We start from the raw sequence: 12,104 nt of genomic DNA, 5'->3' as shown, positions 1-12,104 counted from the left end.
ATTCCTTTAGCTGAGTCTATAAGTAGAGGCTGGCAGCAAACACAATATCTCTCTTGATTTTGGTGATTCCTATGAGAAAAGAAAATGGAGAGCTTAAACAACAATCCTGACAAAACTGGCTGAACAGCATGGAAAACACAAACTTGCTGGTCTGAAAGTTTATCTAAAGGAGTTCATAGCCCCCTCCGAGAGGTGGAAAACTCAGAAATGAGACCTCTGCTCTTAAGACTGACTCTAAAGTTCCCCGTTTGTGTTTTGTCTAAAACTATTCAAAACGACTGACTCAGAAGAGGACAGAGCGATTAAAAAGTTAACCCCAAAACATAAATTTTTAACGTACATTACATCAGAAGATACGTGATTCTTTCTGGACTAAAGCAGGACAAATTTTATTATTTGAAGCGTTTATATAGACTTAACCCTATTAAGTGAATCTATGGATTGGATGCATTAAGCCAGTTTTTGTAAACCTCTGAGACAAAGTTGTTAAATAGGATCGACTGCCTGACCAGCAACATGGCTGCTGTTTTTTGATGCTTTTTACTCAGTATTTACAAGCATGCTTATTCGTCTAGCCTCACTCCCCACCCCCACTGTTATTACCACTTTGGTCAAGTCATCCTTTCTTGATTTGGTCTTTCTGCTTCTACCGTGTTACCACAGATTTGCCTACACTGCAACAGCAAGAATTGTGTTGTGAAACCCAAGGGGTGGGGGCTACATGTTCCTTTCCCCCTCCTACTCCTATCATTCTATTCATGATTCACTCTGCTCTGCAATACTGGACTCTCCTACTGCTCAAATATATAAAGTATATATAAGAAGGGCCTGATGGTGATACTTTTGATTGGGGGTGCTTAGGTCATCTCATGCACCCCCTAGTTCCCTAGTGTCAAGTCTTTTTCTATAGACTTTCTATAGACTTACACAGTTGATGTAATTGTTGACTTATTTATTGTCCATCTCCCTGTACTAGAATGCAAACTCTATGAAGGCAGGGATTTGTGTCCTTTTGTTCAGCACTGTATCCCCTAGTGCCTGGCATATAGTAAGTGCACAATAAATATCTGAATGTATATTAAAAAGTGTCGAAACTGTTTCCCTCACAGACACTCCAAGGTTTTATTTAAACCCTACTAGGGGTCCTCCATGGCAATCCAGTAAAAAAACCTGAAAATGTGCTAGTTTGTGGTCAAAGGTTCAAGACTTACAAGATTTGTCTAAAATTTTACAAAAAGCTGACAGAATGGCTACTGACCTTCTGCGAATTTATTTTCCAGTTCAGTGTTCCCAATGGCTTTAGCTGCTTGACACATCTGTCGAAGCAGTTCTTCCAGCCGTCTCATACAACGAATTATGCTGCCTGGACAGAAAAGGAAACAAATAGCTTGTAGCAATAATCAGGAACAGAATTTTTGTTAAGTGGTAAAACAGGAGGACATGGTATGATTAGTAATAAACTAATAGATTTCCCAGTCAAATCAGCAAACTTGACTGGCTGGCTGCTAAGCATTAGGAAGGTTACAAAGATGAAAATTTTAATTCTCATCCTTGACCAATGATAGTCACGGATTTACTATAATTAACACTGATTTTACAAAGAAGCAAGTAAACAAAATGCCATGGGAGCAGAGAAAGCAACTTTGGGTGAATGCCAGCAAAAGATGACATATAAAGCGGGTCTAGGAGAATAAGGACCAGGGAAGACCACTGAGGTCATGCCGAAAAGCCTGGCAAACTGCAACTATTCAAGGACCTGGAGTGCAGTCTAGTAAGGCATCCGGCACTGTGAAGAGAATGTAACAAGGTTTTTACATAGCCAGTAAGAGGATCAATTTGTCATTTCAAAGACATGATCATTCAGCTACAAGGAAAGATGGAATGTGTCAGAGCAAAATGGGAGTTGTTCAAAGCCATTTGTAGGAAAGCAAGTAGAACGACAAATACTGGACATTCACACTGATTGCAACAAGGCAAAATATTCATAAACACTAGCATACACTAATAAGCTGAGGTTTTCAAGTGTAAGAGACTGGGAAGGAAGAGTGTGTGGAAGGTGTATAAGCAGTGGTGGTTGGAAAAAGGAAAAATAAAGGTGCATTCATTAATTCCCCCCTTTTTTTTTAATAGAGGCATGTTTATTTGTTTGTTTGTTTGTCTGATTATACATGCACTGGGTACAGTCAGAAGCGCGGGAGGGTGAGAAAATTCACCAGAGCCAGAGCGGGGAGCAGAGCAGGCAGAAGGACCGAAGCACACTGCTGAGGGGAGCAGCAGGCGGCAGGAGAGGTCTGCGCGCCATGTGGGACCCTCCTCCGGTGGCCGGGGAGCAGCGGGGGATCGAACCGGCGCTGCAGAGGCTGCGGGCAGCTTCGCAACCCAGCGCTCAACCGCTGTGCCACCGGGGAGGCCCTGCATTCATTCATTCTTAATGTTTACAGCAGTGGTTTCTTCTTTGCTTTTAAAAACACAAGAGATGAGTCAAAACTTTATCCACTGGATTTGACTCCACGCCTGACAGGCAGAGGCAGAGTGGGAAGGCACTGCACGGCTTTTGCTTTTAAAAAGCCTACATTCCGTAAGCAGTTTCTGGTGCTACTTTGTAATGGGAGCTTTTGTGATGCCATATGCTCTGTAGAAAGCAAGTCCTTCATGGGTATTGATGAGTACAGTACTGTTTTTGTAGAGACAGAAATAAACAGTAATAGCCTCTCTGTAGTCACAATGAATCTACCACATGGATTAACAGATTGAAACCCTAGGAGAAACCCTAGGCGTTAGCCCATACAAATACTTTTTAAATTGCTAAATTTAGTTTGATGGAAGTAACTATCTTTTTTTGTGTGTGTGTAAAAGCAGGAAATAGTCTTCAGAATTGCTCAACTGAATCACAATAGCTTTCATCAAACATAGAACATATAATGTTAATCATTATAATATCAATTAGACCCAGTTAATGTTTAAAAGGTAGTTAAAACTACTGCTGCGGCTCCTGACACAATCAAAACACTTCTGATTTCATAGAAAGAAAATTGAAACTAATTAGAAACAAATAAGGTTTGAACACAGCGTATTAAAAGGTTCCAATGCAGTCATTTTCTGCCTATAAAAATACACACAATACTGGGCTACAACTCTGAATATAGTATTTTTCCAATTATATAAAACGTGCAATAACAAGATGTGGAAAGAATGGCTATTCTGAAATAGAACTAAAATAACACGGTAAAAAAAAAGGGGGGGTGGGCAGAAGGGAGACACTATACTGGAAAAAAGGAAATACTATCCTAATTAAATCAAGGTTTCTTTTTCAGTTATGTCTTGTTTTTAACAGCTAATATATAAGTCCACCCAAATTTTAGAGGAAAAACAGTATAGCTGATATAATGACACTTGAACCAGGAAAACATGAAAACTGCTGACACGAGACACAATTTCTAGTTATAAACAGAATTCTTCTAAATTCAATCAGCCTTCTCAGCAAACTGTGATGTAGAAACAGCCCAAATAAGAATGAAAGGGGGCAGAGCAGATTTCAGGAATGCAGTAATACTGCAGAAGAGGTCACCTCACAGGTAGCTCAACTACAGGCTGTCTTCCATTTTAGCAGTTTAGGATTTATCTACCATACTATGATAACTTTCTTACTAAAGTAGAAAGAACAAAACAATAATCCACAAAGACAATTTTACAGGGCACCCTAGACTTGTAGGCCGATTGCCCCTTGATTTTTCTTTAAAAAAAAAAAAAAAAACCTGCTTTTCCTCAAGTATCATCATTGCTTTTTGCCAGTGAGTTCTGACTTCCCAGGGTATACTATATAAATATGAGCTATTATATTAACTACTCTTGGAATTACTTAGACATTAATCATTAGTTTCATCCTTATGTTGCCCAAAGAGGAGTGGCGGTACTGTATTTTACTGCCTTTTCACCTCTAAAACACACAATTATATGTTAATGTGGGTTCCTGTGTGTTAAGCAACATTCACAGGTAAACTGACTACATCATACTTCCCTCTTCGTACAGCATCAAGTGTTGCTACACACTATGAAGTATATGACTTTCTTACCATTAAACATGAATTTTCAGTGGATGGATAGAGTAGAAAACGATGGTAGAATACAAGTTTCTAGGTGATCCAAAATGTAAGGAAAAGGTCTTATGATTCTTCGATGACATTACCTACCATGTGGTTTGTAGTAAGAGAGATGAAGTTTCAAGTATCAGTGCCATCCTGTACTAGCCTCCATGACCTTCACCAAATAATTTACCTTTTTAAAACTCAGTATCCTTATGCAAAGTGGAAATAAAAACTACCCAGACTTGCTATTTTGGTGAACAGATTATAAATGATGTAAAGTTTAGGACAGTACCTGGCACTGTAGATGATTTCTATCTACAAGAATAGGGAATGAGAGGCAGCCCTGATGGTGCAAGGGGTTAAGTCTCAGCACTATGAAGCTATCAGCAGTCACTGAAGCATGAGTTCAATCCCCAGCCATGAGCTAACCCACATGGTGCAGCAGACCTCTCCTGTCTCACCCGCTGCTCCCCTCAGCAGTGTATTTCAGTCAGTCTGCCTGTTATGTTTCCTACTGTCTCTGGTGAATCCTCTCACCTCCCCCCCACCTCTGGCCTGTACCCCAGTTCTTGTATGCATAAATAAATCTTTCCCCCAAAATAATAAATGATTAAAATATTTTTCCTAAGGAATTTATAACAAGCAGATTATACTTATTAAATAATACAAAAGATCTGTGAAGAAAAAAAACTCCACTTAATTTCCAAACATTTAATACTATATTATTCCTGATGATTACACAATGTGATACTAAGGATATTTTTTACATCACTGTATAGACTTGAAAATCCTTATTAGGAAATAGACTTACTTGCTTTTATGGGAAGGCAATATTGAAATTATTGAAACTCAGATTAAAATTTTACCTATTTTAAGTTTGGATAGAGCGCTTGAAATATGTGGGTAAAATTTTAAAGAGTATTTTTTTTAATGTTTTTTTATCCTGGCTCGCCCGCTGCTCCCCTCAGCAGTGCATCCAGTCTGTCTGCCTGTTCTGCTCCCTACTCTGTCTCTGGTGAGTCCTCTCACTCTCCAGTGCCTCTGGCCTGTACCCCAGCTATTGTAAAAATGAAAAATAAATCTTAAAAAAAAAAAAAAAAAAAAAGGGTTACCCATACCTTCAAAGACATCTGTCATTTTGCAGATATGGGCAAATGTAGCTCCGGTTGCCCATGTATATACTACATCCATTAAGTGAGGTTTGAATGAGCTTAGATAAGTTTCTTCATCAATTTCCAATTTGGCTTCTGCTGAAACTTTGGCAATTCTTTTAGCACATTCCTTTGAAGATAAAAAATGTACTTAGAGTTTTTTTATTTAGGATCTTTGATATTATTTTTAAGTTTCCAAAGACAGTATTCTACAAGATACCTTTTCCATCCTATGCACATGCCTAATACTTTGGATATTCTGCTTGTAGATAGCCATAGTACATGTTACATTGCAAAATAATCAAAAGCAAAGTTTCCCCATTACACTGCAGTAATAAGAAAAATGTATCAAGATCATGATTTTCACTGTTCATTTTTTACTAAAAACAAGACTTCATTAAAATTATTCAAGAGAAGCATTAAATCTTCAACTGTTCCATTGAAAAAACCAAATCCAACAGGAATATAACAGTTGAGGGAAACACAAATCCTAAGGCAAAATACTTTCCTTGCTAACAAGGTTCTAACAAATATAAATCATAATATTTTCTTTCTTGTACAGTAAGAAACTTACTCATTTTTTTTCTACTTTGTAATCTAAAAGGTCAAAATCTCCTAGCCCTTGAAAAGATATCTCTAGTTTTGGAAATTTCAACTTCTTGGTAATAATAAGGGATGTTAATGTTACACTGAATGGGGCATTTTTATGATTCCCTTTTCATTCTTCTCTTGGCAATGTCTTACAGTTCATTTTCCCCTAGCCGTCTAATGTTGAAAAGGCAGATAAAATTAGTTCATCCTAAGAAAATAATAAAAGACATAAATTCATTATGACAAGTTACTTTGGTTTTGAGGAATCAAAGATAATTTCTTAGGATGAAACATTTTAAAACTTTTTTGTAAACTAGAATGGAAAGATTTACAGAAAATTAAACCAAATCCCAGTCTAGCAAGATGCCATTCTTAACACAAAGGAAAATGACACAGGCACTGGGTTATTTGAAATAGCCTATCCAGACATGCAGTGTTAAATGTGAACTCATGGCAACTCGATACAATTTATTACACTGGTTAAGAAATATATATTGAAATAAAAATCACATACTTTTAAAATTGCAATAAATGACAATGAATAACATCAAGTGACATTTTAATCATGAAGTAAGCTACCTTTATGGAATGAGAAAATACTATGATTAGATTGTCAAAAGTATTTATATTACAACCTACTAATAATAAAACATAATTAACATAATCTTACCTGCATCTGACGAAGTGGTCCTGCTAACTGCTCTGTTAATTTGGGCATCTCACTAGACTAAAGGAAAAGAAAGATTAACTATAAAAATCGCCAATTTAAAATAGGACAAATACTATCTGCTTAAACAAAGCTTTCATGATCCATCAATACCAAATTATAAGACCACAGTCATTAGCATTTAGAGTTCCTAATTGACTAAGTTTATATAAGCAAAATTTCTATTCCTCTCATCCTAAATTATAATATTCTCTTATTTCAGAGGAAAATATTATACTGCTAAATTTATAATGTAATGTAAAAATATTCTCCGTGACATTATCTGGAACTAGGGGAAAGCAAATATTGCAAACATGCACACTTTAATTAGATCCACACTTATAAATTGGTTTAGCATAGTTTGATTGCAAAACAGTCTTACATTCTAGGCAACAATCTGTTGAAAAAAAAACTAGCAATAAGAATCTCATGGCCACTATCTCAAACGTTGGTTATGGAAACTAAGACACAGTCTTGAGTATGACCAACTGTTTCATAGTTATTCTCCAACACTGGGAGGAGGGGTATTAATTCAATCTCACTAGGAGGGGTATTAATTCAGCCTCACTATCCCCTTTCAATTTTACTAGTTCTGCCTAATTTTACTTTCACTCATCTTTAGGCCAGACATATAAACAAAAAGTATTGTTTTATTAAAAAAAATTTTAAATTGGGAAGTATTACATTCCCCTGATACCATTATATACACCCTTCACTCCACTTTTCAAAAGTTTAAGTTATAGCACTTCACTTTTACAAAAGGCCTACATTAGTACCTGCTTTCAATAACTAAGAGAATTTTTCACTTTAATGAAAACAGTGAAAAAGGAAAACAGTCCCCAAAACGTGTTTTGTAGAAGCCATTCTAGAAACAGCTTATATGCCCTGGGTATTGAGTGTGCTACCCCCAAACTACCTTCCCCAGGAACTGTTTTATGCATGCTGTGTATCAATCATACCATCCCTGCTTTTAATATATGTTACTAGTGTTATTTTATGTTTTATGTGTTACTTGGCGCATTTTTTTGGATCTGGAAATGCCCCAATTTTTTTCCTTATAACTTAATGATTGCTTCTTTGCTTTATGCCATTTCAGCTTATAAAAATGTTTCATAGGAATGCCCAACTTTCAGACAGTGTAGGAAACCTGTAATGTATCTTTATTTTTCTCTTACTATTTTGTGTTAAAGTTCCAGTTATTTCTAATCAACTTTACCCATATGTAAATATGAAGTAATATATTTTAATAACAAAAAATATCCATAATATTAACAGTAAACTATAGGATGTTTCCAGCGAGAAATAAGGTGTGAAATCTATTAACTCACATTTTCTTGAAACACAAAACAGCTTAACAGTGCAGTTGCCTGTTCTGCAGACAGGTCATTAAAAAGGCCATTGAACATCATCTCGGTTAGAAGCAGCTCATCAGCACTATACAGTCACCAAAAAAAAGAAAGAAAAAATTCAAATGCCAGAATACACATGCATACACACGTCCTTAAAATGTAGATTTTAATAGTGTATTATTTGTCCATGAGGAATGTAATCAATGAAAAAATGACATTTATTTACCAAAGGAAATGTCAAGTGCTATATTTACAAATCTACTTTAAAAATAAAAAATTTCATATAGCAATCTCATTTTCACAAATACCAAAATGCACATAATCAATGAAATAATCATTCTATTTTCTAAAAAATGGGCAGATATTTTAAAAGTTATTATTTGTTTTATGTAGCATTTCTATATACCTGCAGGGGGAGAGAAAGAGAGGAGGAAAGGAATACCTTGTTTTAGGAAAATTCTTTAAGGTTTTAAATGACTCCTCATTTCTTTACAATATAACCATTCAGAGAGGAACATTATTTATAATGAAACAATTTAAGACAAGTAATCAACTTCTTGCAGCTTGAGTAAAATTGAAATTAAAATACTATCTAAACAATTCCCAAATGAGATTATAGTAAAAGCTCCTTTGTGTAGGAGTTTCTCCTTCTAGTCCTGCTATAAGATGACTCATGGTTACTGACAGAAATGAGTATTGTCAAAGAACCATTTTTAAAAAATAAATTACTCAATACATTGTTTCAAAGTTTTGTGTTTTTTTTTGAGGAAAAAAAAAAAATTCTTAACTCTTAGTATGCCAGGAAAATAGACATCATTTATTAGCTGGGCCCAAGGACGCTTCTAATGGTTTTAAAGTTATTTTACAAAATAATGAAAACTTTATTTGAAACCTTAATTAGAATATACTCATAGCAGACCCACATTTTATTCCATAGTTTCCTAGTTTAATGATTGTATATGACCAAGATGGGCAATGGAAAAAAAACCGATTGCTCATCAATTTTCACTCATAAATCTGGAATATATCCATCTAATAAATACAATCTGTTATTTCAAATAAATTTCTAATAGATACTACGTCATCACTGGTTCTATTTCTTTTAGTACTTACGCTGTCAAAATGTACAGATTCCAGATTTCAAATGCCTCTTTTAGGTTCTAGTTTATCATTATTTTTGTCTCTTCTTTGCATATCAAAAAACAACATTTAAAAAAAGTTTTGAACAAGTCATAATTATTTTGAAGAAAGGGAGGGCATTACTTGCTCCATAATTGTAAAACATACTCATATTCAGAATTATATTATAGAGATAATAGATTTCTATTACAAAGGTTAGAATGATCAAGTCAACAAATGTTTTTCATCTCTTCATTATCTGTTTCTTAGTATTTACCACTGTCCACAGTATTTGACCACTTAAGAACCACATCAAGGAGGATATTTAGCACACGTCATGAAAATTTAGACTGTCACAAATCCTGTTAGCAAAGCAAGGTCCAAATTCTTACACAACACATTATATTACCCAGTCCTTCCTGCTGAACAGAAAGGAAAATAAGAAATTTTGTAATTTCCTTGTTGTCCTTTGAAATATATTACTCATTGATCTTGACTTTAACAATTTACTTGTGGTCTCAGATTTTGTGTACATGATCATTTCAAATCACTTTGCCCAGAATAGTTTTTTGTCACTTTGTGTTAATCTTATGACTTCAGTAATAACTAAACTATCTTTCTCTGTTATTTTTCTCTTTGCCATCATGAGTAGAAATGAAGTCATTGCTGTATTTAAAGAAGGCTGAAAAAGGTATTATGTTTAGATTTCCATAATAAAGTTTCCATAAAAATACCTGATATTTAAAAAGGGTTTATGGGAGTCCAGCAAAATGACAGTATTGTGAAGAACATGGAAACCACCTCCCCCATACAAGAACAACAAACTAGAAACAAAGCCCAAAACTCCCGAGAGAAAAACTGATTATCAGCCCATATAAAAGGAGGTAAAAAAGCTACACAATGAGATGCTGTAAAAAGACTAAAACAGCAACAAAGGGAGACAGAAGTATTCAGTGTTACTGAATGGGAAGACTCAATGTAACTAAAATGACTATCTTGCCTAAAATGAAACGTAAACTTAACTTTCCATCAAAATCCCAGCAATATTTTTCAAGGAAACTGAAGGAAAAAATGCTGCCACAAAAGGCCTTGAATTGCAAAAGGAACTAAATAAAAACAGGGAGAAATGGAGGTGTTATGTTACCTGACTTCAAACTTCACAATAAAGCAACATCATGATATTGACAGAAAAATAAGACATGAAGCAATGGAACAGAATCAAAAGTCCAGAAATAAACACACATACCAGCATTAATGATAAAACATCCATGAACATAAAATGGGAAAAAGATAGGCTCTTTAAGAAATGGTACTGGGTTGGCCTCCCTGCTGGAGGCTCAGGGGGGTGAGCGCAGCGCTGTGAAGCTTTCCGCAGCCTCTGCAGTGTGAGTTCAATCCACAGCCAGGGCAATACCCACATGGCGCAGCCGACCTCTCCTGACTCGCTTGCTATTCCCCTCAGCAGTGTACTTTGGTCTATCTGCCTGTTCTGTTTCCTGCTGTCTCTTGTGGAGCCTCTCACCTCCCACACCTCTAGCCTGTACCCCAGTTCTTGTAACCATAAATAAGTCTTTAAAAAAAAAAAAGTACTGCGAAAATTATAAAGCCACACATAGAAGAATGAAGTTGGATTGCTCACTAGCCATACACAAAAGTAAATCCCAAATGGATTAAAGATTTTGATATGACATGCAACAATAAAAAACATTGGTGATACAGTCCATGATACCAATAATAAAGATATTTTTGATGACTCAACCACTATAGCAAGACAAAAACAAATATAAGTAATTGGGATTACCTAAAGTTAAAGAACTTCTACACAGCAAAAGAAAATATGTTTTACAATATTCACAGCAGCATTATTCACAATAGAGAGGACTCGGTAGTACTCGAAATCTCCTTCAATGGACAAATGGATCCAAAAGATGTGGAACATACATATTATGGAACATTACACAGCCACAAGAAAGGATGAAATGCAGCCAATTTCAACAAATATGGAGGGAATTTGAAATAATAATATGCAGCAATGCAGCTCAGAACAATAAAAACAAATATTGGACAGTCACATAACAGACAATTTAACAAAGTAAAATACTTTAAAAATCTACTGGACACCAAAAAAAACCATCCTCAAGGCTCTGAGGTAAAGAGGGAGGCGAGAGGGAAAGGGACACAAAGGATGGGGGGGGACAGAGGATCATTACAAAAGGGAGAAAAGCAGCAGCATTTCCCACATATTTTTCTTTATAAATCTGGAAAAAAAATAAGGGTTTAATCAATTCATTCAGTGATTAAGTGCAAGAGCATTACTCTTAAAAATAAAAAAGCAAACAATATTTTTGGGAAGACTTCCAAAAAAGAATCAAGTTATAAACTACTAATCTTTACAAACAGTCATTGCTATTCAAAAATAAGTGAAAAATTAAATTTGAGTTCCTAATGGTAAACTGAGAGTTAAGTGAAGCAAACAAGGCAAGACTTTTTCAAGCACGACTTCTATAATCCAATGCCAGAGGCAGAAGGGGACGATAATCACAGGACAACAATCTAACAGATGTTTACATACGTGATGTTCAGGAGCCTAAAATCAGATTTGAGAAATTTACAGTTATTTTCAGAAGACTGTGGGAAAAAAATTGCAGGAATTAGCAGAATGTGGGTGGGAGTGAGGGAAAGATCATGGGAGGCACAGAAACACTGTATGTGGGATGTGGAAATATAGGCTAAAGGGAAGAGTAAGAACACATTACACTACAGAACTTACTCTGAAAGCAAAAGGAAATAAAAAAAAAGTTTTACCAACAGAATGACCTGACTTATGACCTGAATTTATGCTTTGGAAAAGAATATAATGAAAGTATTATAAAAGATGGATTGCAGAAACTCGATGGGGAAACAAATAAATAGGAAGGCCAGTGCACTACTGTAGGGAAGAAATAATGAAGGACGCACATTAGTAAGTGGGAATAGTTAAAAAAGCAGAGTTAGGGGAAACACTAAGGCAGATGTGGGAAAAAAGGAACAAGTTGCCATGGATGGCTCCCATGTTTTTGCCCTTAGTGGCTGAACCTTATTCAGCAGAATAGAGGGAGAAACC

At 35.5% G+C, this 12,104-nt stretch overlaps 1 protein-coding gene across 1 annotated transcript in view; it reads right to left on the bottom strand.

The window, feature by feature from the left end:
* Window positions 1–16: 16 nt before the first annotated feature.
* Window positions 17–12,104, bottom strand: part of MTREX (Mtr4 exosome RNA helicase) — a gene marked incomplete at both ends in the record, with an annotated part of 64,613 nt that continues 52,525 nt past the window's right edge. The window contains 5 exons of the mRNA XM_084233617.1: window positions 17–69; window positions 1,259–1,363; window positions 5,204–5,366; window positions 6,498–6,554; window positions 7,862–7,967. Of these exons, the coding sequence (XP_084089743.1) occupies window positions 17–69; window positions 1,259–1,363; window positions 5,204–5,366; window positions 6,498–6,554; window positions 7,862–7,967 (484 nt within the window). The remainder of the gene's footprint in view (window positions 70–1,258; window positions 1,364–5,203; window positions 5,367–6,497; window positions 6,555–7,861; window positions 7,968–12,104) is intronic.

The sequence above is a fragment of the Talpa europaea genome (assembly GCF_964194135.1).
Source record: "Talpa europaea genome assembly, chromosome: 5".
Classification (NCBI taxonomy): Eukaryota; Metazoa; Chordata; class Mammalia; order Eulipotyphla; family Talpidae; genus Talpa; species Talpa europaea.
The sequence above is the reverse complement of the archived record's forward strand: the minus strand, read 5'-3'. Positions and strand labels throughout refer to the sequence as shown.